Source organism: Rana temporaria, chromosome 7 (genome assembly GCF_905171775.1).
Source record: "Rana temporaria chromosome 7, aRanTem1.1, whole genome shotgun sequence".
In the NCBI taxonomy this organism is placed as follows: Eukaryota; Metazoa; Chordata; class Amphibia; order Anura; family Ranidae; genus Rana; species Rana temporaria.
The window spans coordinates 138,294,338-138,312,257 of record NC_053495.1 but is presented as its reverse complement, the minus strand read 5'-3'; the positions used below and the strand labels follow the sequence as shown (position 1 = coordinate 138,312,257).

Genomic DNA, 17,920 nt, shown 5'->3' with positions numbered 1-17,920 from the left:
AATTCCACGAAAAGAAAGCTATATCTGTCTCATAAAATTTATAAAAATGTTGTGTGGGTACAGTGTTGCATGACCTTGCAATTATCATTTAAAGTGCAACAGTGGTGAAAGCTGATAATTGGCCTGGGGAGGAAGGGGGTAAATGTGCCCCGTAGGCAAGTGATCACTGACAACATTGTCACAGTTGGTGTTGGGCAGACTTTTTTTGTAAATATAAATATGTAAATATATTTTTTGTAAATTTTATAAACATACTGCTTTCTTTCTTTTTTTGATTGTGTATTGCATTAAATTTCCATAAAGTCAAACTACTTGGATCTTCTAAAAGTAACACTTTTTTTCCCCAAGTTCTCTCCCTGGTTCTGCTTTAAGGACGGTAAGCTATGTAGTCTACCCAACAGCAGATGGCAGCACTCTCAGATCCGCACACCTCTCACACAGGCCACGCAGTTCCTCTTGTTTTAGAGAACTTCCCAGTCGGCCGCGCGGCAGCCTACATACTGAGCATGCGCAGTGACCAAGGCCTTTTCCCAGTTCTCCAGCGCCCTTACGTGAGCGCTGTGACTCTCCGGTCCTAGCCTCGACGGGACAAAATCCGGAAAAATGGTCAGTACCCCGGCTCCATATCCCCTCCAATACATAGCGTACTCTACCCCTCACCGTGTGCGGCGGCTACGAGGTGCTGGCACGGCCGGAGGACTTCGGATGGCTTTAGATTGGTGGAGAGTCTGAGCGGCTTCCAGCGTGGCCTAATGGCTGCGGCTCTGCTGGGCCTGCCGTCTGCCTCCCTTCCTCTCAGCACTGCATGCTCACGTGTGCCCCCCTCTGCCAGTCTTATTATTATATCTTTATGTGTGTATGGAGGAGGGGAATATTTTATATTGTGTTTTATTCTACACACCGCAGTCACCACCACTACTATGACTGCTGGCAGGGGGAGCTCTAATGGCCGATCGCCCCTATTATATGATGGTACATTCTATATGGGGTCAGGGGTGGTGTTGTTGTACAGTGTATCCTAATCGCAGCCAATGTCTAATATTCAAGATGGGGGAGGGGTGGCGATCTCCATGTTGCTGTATGTACACCTAGATCATATGTTCCTTGGCACCCCATGGTGATCCTCCTCACCCAGGCAGTGACCCTACATTGGTCTGTGCTTAACTTTCATTGGATTAGGCCTTGTCCCATTCCTGTCATTGGCTGTATACATAGATTTCTTGTGACATGTGTCAGGGGCCTGATCACTCTTATAATGGTAGTTGGGTGATGGGACTTCATTCTTAGGGTCACACTGGTGTGCTGTAAGATGCAATGTGTTGAATTTTTTATATTGTGTTTTTAATACATTGTGTTAACATTCAACTCGCAATGCATCATCATATGTATTTTTATTATAGGTATGTTATGTTTTTTTAGTGCATCAAAAAAAGCTGAGCAATTTTTTTTTTTTATGCTTCAGGTGGAGGTTCACACAAAAAGTGAACCTCTGCTTTTTGGATCCCCCCTCCGGTGACACGTTTGGCACCTTTATGGGGGCTGCAGGTACTTGTTTGAGACAGGTATTTGCACCCCTTCCGGGTTCTGATCCCCGTGGGGAATCCAGCCTGTGACATCGCCTGCACCTGCTGTCTTCTGGGAAACACTGTTCCCAGGAGAGAGCGGGGACCAGTGATGGCGCGCTGCGATCCTCGCGCATGCGCAGTAGAATCGGGCAGTGAAACCGTCAAACTTCACTTCCTGGTTCCATCACCTAGGATGGCGGTGGAAGCGGCCGAGGACCAAGTGATTGCTCAGCCTCGGCTACTGACATCGCGGGCGCGCTGGACTGTAAGTGTCCATTTTTTTTAAAGTTAGCAGCTGCTGTATTTGTAGCTGCTGACTTTAAAAAAAATTAATAAATCGGCGGACTCTCCGCTTTCACTTAGATGCTTGTCATGGGATCAGGTGTCTCCTCTGGATGATTTCCCCATGGTTCCTGTTCCAGTGACACCTGGAAATGTTGTTTCTCTAGCTGGTGTTGAATTGTATTCACAACATGTGCTGTGCTCTGTATGTCACATGTCTACTAGTGTGCACTTTAGCTACTTGCAGACCACCACATGTATATCTACTGCGGCAAAGTGGCCGCTGTGCCCACGGTCGCATGTCTGATACGCGATCGGCGCTCTCAGGTATGGGTCGAGTCCGCAGCTGTGATTTGTTGCAGCATAAGACGATCGGCGGGTCTGTCACTGATTACTGGGACCCACTTGATGGGCGCCATCTTTCATGGAAGAGCTCCATACTGTAAACACAGAACTTTACACTGACAGGTGATCTTGCGGTTTGGTGCAGCATTACAATGCAGCTTCTGAATCGCTCTAAACATTGAGCACCGGTTCACACTATAGCGGTGCAGGAAACTGCATGTGATAATGGGGAATCTGCCTGCGTTTCTTCAAATCGCATGCAATTCTGTGTGATGTGATCCATTTATTTCGCATTGCTCAGATGGCACTGCATTTTCTTTAAAATTGTGTAGGACCTTATTTTTTTTGCAGTGCTGGAATCGGATTGCTTGGGTATTCACACCCATGCAGTCCGATTCATGCATTTGCACTGCGTTTTGCGATCGGTTTCAAGGTGTCATTTAATGACACCCGCAGCAGAGCGGATGAGTAACATGCGATTTCATTGCGGTGCAGGAAATGCACAGGATTCGTTCCATTTCCCACATCGTGTATGTATGAACCACGGCTGATCGCAGAATGGCTTTTCATTTAACTTTCTGCAACACACCAACAAGCACATTGGTGTGACCTTAACTAGAGTACGTAAGGCAAATTGCCTTGTCTATACTTTGGGACTGTTGGGTAATACATGGGTCTTCAAACTACGGCCCTCCAGTTGTTCAGGAACTACAATTCCCATCATGTCGGTGAATGTCATTTTAACAATGCCTCTTGGGATGTGTAGTTCCGCAACAGTTGGAGGGCCGTAGTTTAAGGATCCCTGGGGTAATGTGTCCCAACGCCTGTGATTCGAAGGGGCCCTCGGGGAGGAAAATGGTCATGAAAAATGGGTGAAGCTTTTGTAGGGGGACACTAATCCTGAGAGGTTGTAACCCATTCGCACCACCTAAGACCCCATGCACACTGGGCTTTAAACAAATGCAGTTTTCCTTGGCAGGGAGAAAATGCTTGGAGCATTATTGCACACAGGTTTAGGCGTGTTGAGCGTTTTCCTGCCTCTAACTGCTGAGCTTAAAATGTCTCTAAACGTCCTAATGTGCATGGAGGAGACCTAGGATAATATTGAGCTGCTTCTACATGCATTAAGCCCAGTGCGCATTGACCCTAAAGGTGGGGGATTGGTTTAAATAAAAACTGCTTTTCTGATGGTTTCTGTTCTGTTTTCTTAGGGGTTCGTAAAAGTTGTGAAGAACAAGGCTTATTTCAAGAGGTACCAGGTTAAATTCCGCAGAAGGAGAGGTACGTGGAGTTTTTCCTTTGTTGCCTAGGGGGGTTCTCTTAGTTGGCATGTTCAATTAATGAGGAGTTTCTTTTTTTTTTTCAGAGGGCAAAACTGACTACTATGCCCGCAAGAGACTGGTCATCCAGGACAAAAACAAGTACAACACCCCAAAATACAGGATGATTGTGCGCATCACCAACAGAGACATCATCTGCCAGGTATGCAATACAGCACTAACTTTTTAGCTTTTATTTGGGGGGTGTTGTGGAGATTTTGTTTCTACATGCTTTTTAAATATCCCTCAAAGGTGACATTTATTTAATTTCAGTTACTTGTATAGCGATGTCAATTTCCGCAGCGCTTTACATACACATTGTACATTCACATCAGTCCCTGCCCTCAAGGAGCTTAGTCTAAGGTCTCTAAGGCTGGGTTCACACTACTACACTACTTTCATCCTACTTTGCTCTGTGTTCAATGTTTCCCTATGAGAGCGTCTTGTAGCGTCCTACACAAGTCGGTCCGACTTTGAAAATGCTCCCTGTACTACTTTTGGTCCTACATTGATCCTACTTCAGGCCCATTGAATATCATTGAAGTCGGACCAAAGTAGTATCCTGTTCATGAAAGTAGGATGGATGTAGGACCAATGTAGGATAAATGTAGGACCAATGTAGCAGAGCAAAGTAGGATGAAAGTAGTGTAGTAGTGTGAACCCAGCCTAATTCATTCATACAAGGGGCAATTAAGACAGGATCCAATTAATCTACCTGAATGTCTTTGGAGTGTGGGATGAAACCCACACATGCAAACTCCAGGAAGGTGGTGTCGTGGTTGGGATTCGAACCAGCAACCCTTTTTACTGCTAGGCGAAAGTGCTATCCACTACACCATGTATGGCATGTAGCTTTCTTGCCAGTTCCTTCCTGATGGTGCTACACCCAAATGTAACAACTGTAGTATGGTAGAATTTCACACTTGGACTACGTGCGTTTTTTTTTTTTTTGTAGCCCTATTTAAACTGGGAGTGAAGCACTTGTCGTCTACCCTGTATAGCACTGCCCTAGGTGCTGTTAAAAACATGAGAAAAAACAAAGAACTAATAATCCTGTTAAATTTTTCAGATCAGAACACTGGTTACTGATATAAAATGTTGCAAATCTTTCTTGTGTTTTATTGTATTGCTGTTGCTTGTAAGTTACTAATGTTTGTATTGACTCCTGCAGATTGCCTATGCCAGGATTGAAGGTGACATGATCGTCTGTGCTGCCTATGGCCACGAACTTCCCAAATTCGGTGTCAAGGCTGGGCTGACAAACTACGCTGCCGCCTATTGTACGGGTCTGCTGCTGGCTCGCAGGGTAAGGTCTTCCAGAGTTTATTTGGGGATATCCTAGGCTAATCCTTGAAAGCTTCAGTGTGAGATTTGTTCTGGTGCTTGACTAGGGCTGGGCGATTTTGGCCCAAAAAACTCTTCAGGATTTGGATCAAGTTTTTTTTTTCGTGATGAACACTGCGCCGGCAGGAGTTTAGGCAAGGCTTTGGCCTAGTCCCCTGCGATCCTGGGAAAAGGCCACGGACTAGGCCAAAGCCTCCTTAAAAAATCCTGCCCGCCGCGATCCTGGGAAAAGGTGTCTGCTTTGGCACAACCTCACGGCCTTTTCCCAGGATCGCAGCGGGCAGGATTTTTTTTAGGCAGGGCTACGGCCTAGTCTGCGGGAGCGCTGGTCCTATGGAGAAAAAATTGATTCGGTCAAAATCTGAATCGCTTTATCCCTTGCAAATCTATTCAGATTTTAAATATATATATATTTTTTTTCTCTTCCCAGCCCTATGCTTGACAATAACTTGTCACATTAACGTTTTTGACTTTCCTGCCAAACCTTTACCTGAAATGATAAATTCTTTTAGTGTTAAGCAGTAAAAATCTGAAACAAGTTTGTTGGGATGGGTTCACATCTGTGTGGGTGGTTCCCGCTGTGGGGTCCGCACCTGTTCCTGCAGCCAAAACCTCTTAATCGCACTTACTGGGAGCCACACAGCACTCAAGATTACCATGCCTGCTGTGACTTTCTAGAATGCTGCAGGGACCTTATACCTGCATTTCATGAGGCACAGCAGCCCATTGAGATGAATGGTCTGCCATGCCTGCACAAAACGCAGCTCGAAGAGCTGCATGTGTGAACCTAGGCTGACAGTAAACCCCCATTTACAAATGAAAAACAAACTTTCCAGTGTGCACTATTTGCCAAGGTTGTGATCCCCCCCCCCCCCCCCCCACACATTTGCTTTTCTATCAGACAGCTGTTGCAATAGTGCTGGCATTTAGTAACCTCTATTTAAAGTTTTGCTTGTGAAGAGCATAGGAACTTTAAGCAGTGCTTGCCTCAAATGGCAAATATTACAAATGAGTCCGGCCACAGGTTTCAGGAAAGAAATTTGCACAATTTCACCATCGGGAATCCATCCAGCTGAGCATGTCTTCTCCCAGGGCGGGGGGACAAGAACTGATTATCGCTAGTGCTGTTTGATCAACTGTTCAACTTAATATGTTCAGCCTGCCCATTAATGGTTAAACCTCGACTGGTACCCGCTGAACCAGCCAAGATTCAAAATGTATGTCTAGCCTAGGTGGGGTTTACAAGCAGGAGACTACCTACCTGGCAGAGGGGCTTAACATGTTTTGTTGAACTGATATTCTAAAATCGGGGTGAATTTTAATTAAATGAAGTGGATTTTAAATCGCTAGTAAAATGGCTTGATTTAAAGCCTAACTTTTAAATGGCAACTGTCAACTGTCCCGCAGTAGCCCCTTCTTTGACCCGCTGTTAACTCACTGACCGTCCCATTCACTTTAATAGGACTGCTGGTGATGTGGCAGTGATGCATCTGAAATGACAGGTGCTCTTTAAATGTAAGGACTTCTTCTTGCTGGTAGTTAGAATCTTTAATATTTGCAAACTAAATGAATGCTTCCTATTTAGTGTAAGCTGCCAGGTTAGAAAAATGGCGATATCTGATATACAGTTTGTAGTGCACATAGATTTGCAAAACAATGGGATAAAAAAATATTTCTGAGCTTTGTTTATCTCATGGTTACACAATTTCACAGTATCTCAGCTTGCAAAGCTTAAATTCATTGTTTCCCAAATCTAAATATTGCAGAATATACAGCCTCATGCTACATAACGAAGCTCCATTTCATGCTGACTAAATTAATCTATCTTAACCACTTAAAGACCGCCTAACAGCGATATACGTCGGCAGAATGGCACCGCTGGGCACAATCACCTACCTGTACGTTACTGTATAAAGTCCAGCGGTGGGTCGCGGGCGCGCTCCCGCGACCCGGTCCGAAGCTCCGTGACCTCGGACGCTGGACTCGTGGACCCGATCGCAGCTAGTCCTGCGATCGGTCCCCGGAGCTGAAGAACGGGGAGAGCTGTGTGTAAACACGGCTTCCCCAGTAGATAATTGAGCTAGGTACTACAGATGCTGATGCGTAGCAGTACTGTTCTTGGTATAAGGATAGTGATCTTAATGCTGTCTTTATTATTTTAGCTGCTGAACAAATTTGGCCTTGACAAAGTCTATGAAGGCCAAGTGGAAGTAACTGGAGATGAGTACAATGTGGAGAGCATTGATGGTAAACCTGGTGCCTTCACCTGCTACCTGGATGCTGGTCTCACCAGGACCACCACTGGAAACAAAGTCTTCGGTGCACTCAAGGGAGCCGTTGATGGAGGCCTGTCCATTCCTCACAGGTGAGTTGGCTGTAGGGTGTAGATCAACCCTTTGACCTGATTGTGTGTGTGTGTGTGTGTGTGTGTGTGTGTGTGTGTGTGTGTGTGTGTGTGTTTGTTTTATTTTTTAATTTTTCAAATAACAATTTTATTTGTAAAGTTCAATACAAAAAAATAGCAGTACAAAAATACCACGATAAGTGCTTGTGCCAGCATAGGAAAGGGGAGGGACAAACACCCTCACTCTCCATCGCCGGTCTTTGAGATGGTTCCCCCATCGATGGAAAGAAGTCAAGTGGCACAGGACTATGCAATAGTAGCATCAGTTATTTGTTCAGTAACATCTACAGTAAGTGAGATTTAGAGAGAGAGAGAGGGGTGGAAGAGAAGAGGGCAGGGTACCTCGGTGTTCTGGCCGTCGGCTAATAGCGGCTCCCCCCGGGATTGCCACCTCTCCCAGACAAGGTTGTGGTCATATAACCTATCCCGGATCCTGGCAGTCAGTTTTTCCATGAGTTCTACATCTTTGATCCTGGTATGGGGGTAGTGGCTTCTTCAGTGGAGGGCTATCAAGCACCTCACTGCCGTAAGAATATGCCCGAGTAGCTTCTTATAGGGTTTGGCTATGTGTGTTTGAGATGGGCCCAGGAGGAAAAGTTTTGGGCAGAGGGGTATGGGCACCTCAAAGAGGCAGGATAAGAGCTCCTGTGTTAAGGTCCAGAACGGGACAATCAAAAGGCAGGTCCAGTATATGTGAAATGGAGTGCCCCGGCTTGCTGGCAGCGCCAGCAGCAGTCAGATGCAGAAGGGTAAACCCTGTGGAGTATGTCCGGAGTCGGGTACCAAAAGAAGAAAACTTTGTATGTGTTTTCCCGGTAGAGGGTACACATGGAGCTCTTGGCCGCCTGCCTCCAGACTGAGCCCCACGCCTCCAGGATCACCTTCCCCAGCTCCTTCACCCAGCAGAGCATATAGGCATGTTTACCCTGGTTATGTATAGAGTACTCGTTAAGGATTCGGAATGTCCGATATTAAGCCCCTACGTGCCGTGCCCACGAGCATAATGCAATCGAACGGGGAAGGTTTAGAGAATTGAAAGCGAGGGGCTTTTGTGTGAGCGTAGTGGTAAATCGGTAGGTAGCTAAAAATGCCTGTCGGAGGTCATGTTTGGCTTGAAGTTCAGAAAAGAAATGCAGAGTGCGAGACCTAGGATCCACCAGATGTCCGAAATGAAACAGATTTCGAGGCCCAGGGCCATGACATCGGGTGGGTGAGGCTCGTTGGGACCCTGGGGTTGTAGAGGAAGGAGGTCAGCAGTGAACTGTCGGATTTGAGTTTACAGTCATGGGCCAGCTTTCGCCATAGGCGTCTGAGCTGCGACATAGAACCTAGCAACCGCCTGGGCTCCACCTCCACATTTGCATTCCAGAGAAGATTGTTAGGCAAATCTTTTCTACCTCCGTCCATTTATTATAAGACCTCTGGAGTAACCATGACACTATTGCCCGTAATTGGGCCGCTTGGTAATATTTAACCAGGTCGGGCAACTCCAGGCCCCCTCTATTCTGCGACGCTGTCATGACCGAACGCGGCATCCTGTGGCGCGTGTAGTTCCACACATCGGAGAAGGTCGGCTTGCAGCACACGCAAATGAGCGTAGGGGACAGGGATGGGGAGAGTCTGGAAGAGATACAACAATTGACCTGATGGGGAGAGTCTGGAAGAGATACAACAATTGACCTGATTGTTTTTAAAGTTTCAATTTTATCCTCTAAGTTTAAAGACTGCATGGGCCCGTTCTCACCAAGGTAGTCTAACAGTGTTTAGTGCACATGTGTTGCATTAAGGCATTTGGTTCTTTGTGCACCTTACCACATCACAATGGATCTAAATTTGTACCTACTGCATTTTGTAAAACAATATTAAGACCTCACATAAAGTGCATATGCTACTTTACCACATTTGTCCTGTGTAGGACAACACCTTGAAATACACCAAAGCGCATATACATGAGGCCTGGCTGGTGGGAACCTCAGGGTTTCAACTTCGTGGTGTCTTGACAGTTGAACATTTGTAATGGAGGTACACTAAATGGGAAAGTTCCATCAAGCAAACAGTGTTTAATGCTGCTTTTGAAAAGTGATTTTCTTGATTGCCCCTTTCATAAGGAGTTCTTTACGCAAAACATTTTAGGTGCTGGTGTGCAAAAGGGTTAAAGCCACTCTTGGGTTGCTGTATGTGGCCTGGCTGGGGAAGTTGTCCTATTTGCTCCTGGAAGAACATGGGGGATAATTTCCAATAAAAAAGCAATACCTGTTACTGTAAAAAAAGCTGTTTGGACTGGAAGATGTAAGGGGATGACCAACTTCTTTAAAACATTGGGTTATTCAATGCTAAGCCCCTGTTTACATCAGTACGACTTGTCATGCAATTTGACAGTTCCAAATCGCATGACAAGTCGCACCCCTTTGCCGGCAATGGAACTGTTCAGATCGCAGCGATTATGAGTAATTTCTGCACTACTTTGTACTGATTTCATTGCGACTTGCATAGACTTCTAATGAAGTCACAAGACTTGATGAAATCGACAGTACAACTCGCTTTGTAATTGCACTGAAGGTAGCGCAATTTCAAAGCTGCACCAGTGTAAAATGTGTCTAAACAATTTATGCAGGTTATATAGCCTGCCCCTTGCGTCATTGGAGTTGATTGACGGCAGCGCGAGCCAATGGTTGCGCTGCTATCAATCTATCCAATGAAAAGCAGACCGAGAAAAGCCAAGAAGCAAGCGCGTGCTCAACGCGGGACTTTCGAGGGATCAGGTAAGTTAAGGGGGGGGGGGGGGCTGTAAGTAGCAATGTTTTTTCACTTAAATGCATAGGATGTATTAAGGTGAAAAACAAGGTTTACAACCCATTTAAACTGCGCTTTTTTGCAAAATGGTGAAAATTGAACATACCCAAAAATTTCTCTAATCTGGAGGTTTTCATTTTTTCACTTGCAGCTTTCAGAATTTGAAAAGACCCCCCTCAAACTAGAAATTTTCTAAACGCACATGACCAGTAGAATAAACTGCTACAGTTTTTTTGAGCCCTGCAATAATTGCGCAAATGTTCATATTGCTAAAATCATATTGCACATAAACAAAACGTAACTTACAAAATTCCTGCTAAATTGGTACTAAAGCCTTGTTTACATGTGGCATACTAAGTGTACGCCCATGGGGGGGGGGGGGCATGTTTACCCACACAAGGATGCACAGGTGTTCTAATTTACGTCACAAGCATAGCTGCTGTTCCCAATCTGACATCCATGTGGGTACATCAGGACGGATCGGGTTGGCTGGGAAAAGCTGAGGTATCAGTTGAGAGGGGTGAGTGCGGGCAAACCTGGGGGTCTTGCTATGTTGACGCCTTTCACACTGGAGGCAATTTTAGGCACTTTAGTGTTAAAAATAGTGCATGGGGAAAGCCTTGTCTGTATTCCCAGTGTGAAAGCCCGAGAGATATCGGGTCTAAACAGACCCCCATATCTTTTTTGAGATCGACAAAGGGACTGAAGAGTCCCTTTTTCTCTATCACTTTACTTAATTGAATGGGAATCTGTATATATTCCATTCAGAAAGTCTGATGCTAAGAGTTCATTGAGGGAACCATGAATGCCAACATGTACTGTGACATACTGAAGCAGAGCATGATCCCCTCCCCCCTCACCTCGGAGACTTGACTGCAGGGCAGTGTTCCAACATAACGACCACTGCCTTGCTAAAGAAGCTGAGGGTAAAAGTGATGGCCTTGCCAAGCATGTCTCCAGATGCTCAAAAGGGTTTAGGTCTGTGAGTCTCTAAAATCCACCAGCTCCGTGAGGTCATGGAGGAGTGGAAGAGGACTCCAGAGGCAACCTGTGAACTCTATGCCCAAGAGGGTAAAGGCTAGAGGTCGACCGCTATTGGTTTTTCTCTGGCCGATGCTGATATTTAAAAATCGAGGCGGCTGATATTTTAGGCTTTTTTATTTATTTTTTTGGACTGCTTGCTCCTGTCACTTTATCACAAACTTGATGTCGTCAATACAGATGGCACTGGCAGGTTTCACACTGAGCCATGTAACTGAATGCAGAGGAGCTGTCAAATTCATCGGTTATGTTGGGTGGGCAGGGCCCGACAGCTATCAAACACTACACTAATTTGCTTCTGTTAAAGAATGGGGCAGGGTCTAAATACACATAGCGGCACGCCCAAATATCATCTTATTGGCTGGTGTTGGATAGCTGCTGGGTCCCGCCCACCCCCGACATAAACATTGACTTTAGATATCCCTCTGCCTTCAGTTGCATATCAGTTTCACAAGCCACATGCTGCTCTGCCAACAGTGTGGTGAAGGGAGGAGGAACGTGGACATGGTGCGGTCAGAGTTCAATATCGGCCTAATTTGGTTAATGTGATGACTATTTCTCAAATGGCCAAATATCGGTCGCCCTCTAGTTGAGGCAGTACTGGAAAATAATGGTGGCCACACAATATTGAAACTTTGGGCCCAATTTAGAAGTTTTCTCATTTAGGGGTGTACTCTTGTTGCTAGCGGTTTAAACATTGATGGCTGTGAGTTATTTTGAGGGGACAGCAAATTTAGTTATACAAGCTGTACACTACTTTACATTGTAGCAAAGTATAATTTCTTCAGTGCTGTCACATATTTTTATCTTTAGATTTACAAAAAATGAGGTGTGTTATACAGGATTTATATAGCGCCAAGTTACAATATTAAAGAAACACATTGTATGTCACTAACAATTAAAGCGTAAGAGACAAACTACAAACGTCTCTCTAGGTGGTATTAAATTTAGCCTATTGTCATTACAGTGTATATACCCAGAAAAGTCAGATATATGCTGGCGGTGCCACGCGTCCAAAGGTTGACCATATTTGGTGGGAATGCCCTCAAATTAATTGGATGCACACGAGGAGCACCACCGGTTTTGGGCCCCCTAGAGGATATATAGGGAAACAACAAATTAGGAAGTCCTTGGGGAAATAAAACAAAGTAAAGGAAAATAGATGTGTCTAGCAGGGGTCTTTGCTGCCATTTCCTACCCTTACCGTACCCCCCCCACCCCTTCCACTTTGTTTTTTTTAGTGTGTGTTTACACACACACGCAGTGCCTTGCGAAAGTATTCAGCCCCCTTGAACTTTGCAACCTTTTGCCACATTTCAGGCTTCAAAGATGCAAAACTATTTGTGGGACACGATCATGAAGTGGAATGAAATTTATTGGATATTTAAAACTTTTTTTAAAAATAAACTGAAAAATTGGGTGTGCAAAATTATTCAGCCCCCTTAAGTTAATACTTTGTAGCGCCACCTTTTGCTGCGATTACAGCTGTAAGTCGCTTGGGGTATGTCTATCAGTTTTGCCCATTCCTCCTTGCACCTCGAGCTCAGTGAGGTTGGATGGAGAGTGTTTGTGAACAGCAGTTTTCAGTTCTTTCCACAGATTCTCGATTGGATTCAGGTCTGGACTTTGACTTGGCCATTCTAACACCTGGATATGTTTATTTGTGAACCATTCCATTGTAGATTTTGGTTTGTTTTGGATCATTGTCTTGTTGACAGACAAATCTCCGTCCCAGACTCCATCAGGTTTTCTTCCAGAATGGTCCTGTATTTGGCTCCATCCATCTTCCCTGTCCCTGCTGAAGAAAAGCAGGCCCAAACATGATGCCACCACCATGTTTGACAGTGGGGATGGTGTGTTCAGGGTGATGAGCGGTGTTGCTTTTACGCCAAACATAACGTTTTGCATTGTTGCCAAAAGTTTGGTTTCATCTGACCGAGCACCTTCTTCCACATGTTTGGTGTGTCTCCCAGGTGGCTCGTGGCAAACTTTAAAGGACACTTTTCATGGATATCTTTAAGAAATGTCCTTCTTGCCACTCTTCCATAAAGGCTAGATTTGTGCAGTATACGACTGATTGTTGTCCTATGGACAGAGTCTCCCACCTCAGCTGTAGATCTCTGCAGTTCATCCAGAGAGTGATCATGGGCCTCTTGGCTACATCTCTGATCAGTCTTCTCCTTGTATGAGCTGAAAGTTTAGAGGGACGGCCAGATCTTCATGGATTTGCAGTGGTCTGATACTCGCATTTCAATATTATCGCTTGCACAGTGCTCCTTGGGATGTTTTAAAGCTTGGGTAATCTTTTTGTATCCAAATCCGGCTTTAAACTTCTCCAGTATCTCAGACCTGCCTGGTGTGTTCCTTGTTCTTCATGATGCTCTCTGCGCTTTTAAACGGACCTCTGAGACTATCACAGTGCAGGTGCATTTATACGGAGACTTGATTACACACAGGTGGATTTTATTTATCATCATTAGTCATTTAGGTCAACATTGGATCATTCAGAGATCCTCACTGAACTTCTGGAGAGTTTGCTGCACTGAAAGTAAAGGGGCTGAATGATTTTGCACGCCCAATTCAGTTTTTAAATTTTTAAAAGTTTGAAATATCCAATTTTCGTTCCACTTCATGATTGTGTTCCACTTGTTGATTCTTCCAAAAAAATTGTTTTATATCTTTGAAGCCTGAAATGTGGCAAAAGGTCGCAAAGTTCAAGGGGGCTGAATACTTTCGCAAGGGGATATATATCTTTATATCTGTTGTGTCCTGTATCTTAAGTTTAAGTTTTTAGTATGTCTTGTCTTGAGTTTTATATGTGAAAAATGTATTTGAAATTGGCTAGGTGAAATAATTGTACTTTTCTACATATGTACGAATTCATCAATGTTTGTATTATAACTTATAACTCCATAATAAAATCAGAATGAAAATAATAGGTAGACGATGGTGATAATGCAATTTTTTTTTTATTATTAAGAGGGCCCTGCTCAGAAGAGCTTACAATCTAATAGGTTTTTTGTTTTGTTTTTTTCTTTCTAGCACCAAACGCTTCCCTGGCTATGACTCAGAGAGCAAAGAGTTCAATGCAGAAGTCCACCGCAAACACATCCTTGGCCTGAATGTGGCGGACTACATGCGTCTTCTAATAGAGGAAGATGAGGATGCATACAAGAAGCAATTTGCCCGGTATATTAAGAGTGGCGTCACAGCTGACCAAGTAAGTAACTGCAAAAGCTTACACTCCTGGAGGTTTTTTTGGGGCGCCTTAATCATGCTGTAAAGAAAGCATTTTATCTGTGCCCTTTCATGCCGCCTACTGGTTGATCTTGGAGCTTAAAAATGTAATCAATTTAAATGTCTTGAGGTGTTAAGGCTGCTTTTGGCAATGTGGCAGCCTCTGGTCTAGTGCAGTTGTAGTTCTAGACAAAACATTTTTACCTGGCCCAGGGCTGCTGCCTGTATGTAGTTGGGCTTCTGTCCTGTGAGCTGCTGTCTATTTCCAATAGGACTTAAAAGAAAAATTCCAAGCCTCAGACTTAACACTACTTTTGTTGGTAATCTCTGAACCGCTACATGTAAGGTAGAAGAAGCATTCTCGCATACCCACTACAAGTTTCTGGCTTGCATACAAAAAGGTTATTGGTCCAGTTTTAAAACTGCCTTAAAGTCAAATGGTTTATTCCTAGAAATAGAAATTAAGATGTGCACCAAAGTAGTGGTGCAGAGCAGTTGGCGTGACTGGTCACCACTTTTCCACTCGGTTGTTGGGAAAACTTCACGATCAGCTCAGTTCTCACCCTTTGTGATGGCGGATGACTGGTGCAGCATCATACTGAGACTGTATCCACCTAAGTCAGTATTTAAAAAAAATATATATATATTGGTGAAACCTAAATTTAAAAAAATGTGGACATGCTTTTATAATGCAGGAGATGTGTCTTCTGCATTTAAAGTATTTTTGACTGCCTGTTCACAGTACACTGAGCTGCTCGATGTACAATTTTTGCATCTGCTGAGAATCTTCCACCCACACACTAAAGTGATGTCGATCAGAGCCCAAACAACCAGCTGAAAAGGAGTAGTTTCACTTAATGGACCAGGGCCCCTTGTGGCTTGCAAGTTTTTACTTTGGTGACAAGTAGTGAATAAAAATATCTAGGAAGAATGGTGTATGTAACTGGGGCACAGTCTCAATTCAGATCTGTAGGGCAATACTGATTATCTTAAGAATTTTTTTATGTAGTTTTCTTCCCCCTCTCAGATGGAAGACATTTACAAAAAGGCCCATGCTCAAATCAGGGAGAACCCAGTACATGAAAAGAAGCCCAAGAGAGAAGTCAAAAAGAAGAGGTAGGTGGTGTAAAACTATCCTAAAATCTATGGGGGCAACTTCCCAAGTCTTGTTCAGAGTTTAATGTGACAGTAATTCCAGATTTTTGTTTGCTCATCTGATTTTAATGCAAAAATTGCAAGATTTGAAAAAATTCACTTTTACCAGCATTAAACTAAATCTGGTGCCAGTGAGCCCTTAGATGTCAAGGTCATCTTGGTATGTCTGGTTCAAAATGCACAGGTTTGCTGTTGGTCTTAATATGCTGCATTTGCATTTTGCACAGTGCATTTAAGTTTAAACTGTCATGGCTGCCAAAAAATATTTGAAACGGAACTAAAGTCCTACCTTTAAAAACTGAGACTGCAACGTTTTTGCAGAAAAGACATGCATGGTCTCTTTTGCAATAAAACCTACTTGCTTTCCCAGTCTTTGGCATTTACTCTGAGCTGTGCGAGTGCATCTTGGTTCCAATCTGGTACTGTGACTGCAATTAAGATGGCTCATGCGCAGGAGTGGGCCCATCCTACGTTGGCCCATGAAGATGTAGAATTTAACAGATTAATATGTTCCTCTGCTCTTTCAGGTGGAATCGTGCCAAATTGTCCCTGGCACAGAGGAGAGACCGCATTGCTCAGAAAAAAGCCAGCTTTCTCCGAGCTCAGGTGAAGATTGTCGAAAGCAGCTAAACTGGGCTTCCTGCATTTTTCTACAAGACTCTCATAAAATAAATCTATTGATGCTAAATGTAGTGTCTGGTGTCTTTACTAGCTGGCTGACTTGGTGTAAAATTTCCACTTTTCACAGATTTAGTGTGGGTATAGTTGCAAATGAGTGCTGCTGATGACAGGTAAGAATGTGCTGTGTATGCATATGCTGTGTATGTGTCAAAGCTTTGCAACTGCAATGCAGATTCTTCCTCAAGCTCCTTGTCTGTATCAAGACACGGATGTTCAGTTAGATGGAGTGTTGGATAAAAAGTACGGTAATCCCCACACGTTTGAGTGAGAACTGCATGGGTTTGTCCCTGCTTACAAGTGAACACAAATGTGAGCATTGGGCACACAAGTGTCGAACTTCATTTGCACCACAATTGAGATATTTAATGCGAGCATTGGAATGAGAACAATTCTTTTTAGGGCCATTAAAGCGGGGGTTTACCCGTACATAACACCTTTTCCCCTTAGATGGATGCTCGTTTTGTCTAGGGGAATCGGCTAGTTTTAAAATATGAGCTGTACTTACCGTTTACGAGATGCATCTTCTCCGCTTCCGGGTATGGGCTGCGGGACTGGGCGTTCCTATTTTGATTGACAGTCTTCCGAGAGGCTTCCGACGGTCGCATCCATCGCGTCACGATTTTCCGAAAGAAGCCGAACGTCGGTGCGCAGGGGCAGTATAGAGCCGCACCGACGTTTGGCTTCTTTCGGCTACTAGTGACGTGATGGATGCGACCGTCGGAAGCCTCTCGGAAGACTGTCAATCAAGAAGGAATGCCCGCTCCCGAAGACCCATACCCGGAAGCGACGGAGAAGATGCATCTCGAAAACGGTAAGTACAGCTCATATTAAACTAGCCAATTCCCCTAGACAAAACGAGCATCCATCTAAGGGGAAAAATTGTTTTATGGGTGAACTCCCGCTTTAAGTAAACTCTGTATTGATTACTTACAATTGATTCCTAATGCCTAGTCTAAAGGAACCGGGGCAATCTGTGAAATTACAAATAACCTCTCTGGTTTCTTGGCTTCTCTGCTTTGGTTTACCTCACATCCCCACTAGTGTTTCTGTAGCTTAAGACCCCTTTCACACTGAAGTGTGTTTACAGCTTTTTAGTGTTAAAAAAGTGCTCTTAAAATGCTCTCCATGCATCTCAATGGACCCTTTCACACTGAGTCCTGCAAGCAGCATCTTTGGAGCAGCTTTTGGGTGCTGAAGAAAATGCTCAAACGCCCCTCTCCATTGAAATGAATTGAAAGCCCTGTAAAAACGCCTTACCCTTTCACACTGAGGCGTTGAACTGGCGGGGCGTTAAGAAAAGTCTTGCAAGCAGCATCTTTGAAGCAGCTTTTGGGTGCTGGAAAAAACGCTCAAACGCCCCTCTCCATTGAAATGAATTGAAAAGCGCTGTAAAAATGCCTTACCCTTTCACACCAAGGCGCTGCAAAAACGCTTTAAAACGTTAGGGTCTTAGTGGTGCTTTACCAGCACATTGAGATTGCAGATGAGGCTACGCTCGAAAAACGCTGTAATAACGCCCCAGTGTGAAAGGGGCCTTAAGTCCAGTGCTTATTATTCTATTGCTTGGTACCTGCAAACTGCCAAGCATGCCCAACCATCTTATGTGACCGTACTTGGGCTTGGCAATTGGCCACCCAAGAACATAGTTCTGTATGACCTCTTAATCCAGTTTGTAGTCTTTTTTTTTTTTGTAAAGATTTTAAGCAGGCACAAACTTTATTGTTGCTACTTGCATGCTGTCAAGTACTTTTAGA

At 44.3% G+C, this 17,920-nt stretch overlaps 1 protein-coding gene across 1 annotated transcript; it reads left to right on the top strand.

Annotated features, from left to right (window-relative positions):
• The first annotated feature begins 497 nt into the window (after positions 1-497).
• On the top strand, positions 498-16,173 carry RPL5 (ribosomal protein L5). Its single transcript, XM_040360021.1, has 8 exons — positions 498-606; positions 3,404-3,473; positions 3,559-3,674; positions 4,683-4,817; positions 7,018-7,220; positions 14,136-14,313; positions 15,358-15,446; positions 16,013-16,173. The coding sequence occupies exons 1-8, from the start codon at positions 604-606 to the stop codon at positions 16,113-16,115; spliced, it is 897 nt and encodes a 298-aa protein (XP_040215955.1). The 5' UTR covers positions 498-603; the 3' UTR covers positions 16,116-16,173.
• Positions 16,174-17,920: the final 1,747 nt, after the last annotated feature.

Coding starts and splice junctions, on each gene's coding strand:
- RPL5 (XM_040360021.1), top strand. Junction 4,818..7,017: donor GTCTGCTGCTGGCTCGCAGG/GTAAGGTCTTCC, acceptor TTATTATTTTAG/CTGCTGAACAAATTTGGCCT. Junction 14,314..15,357: donor GTGGCGTCACAGCTGACCAA/GTAAGTAACTGC, acceptor TCCCCCTCTCAG/ATGGAAGACATTTACAAAAA.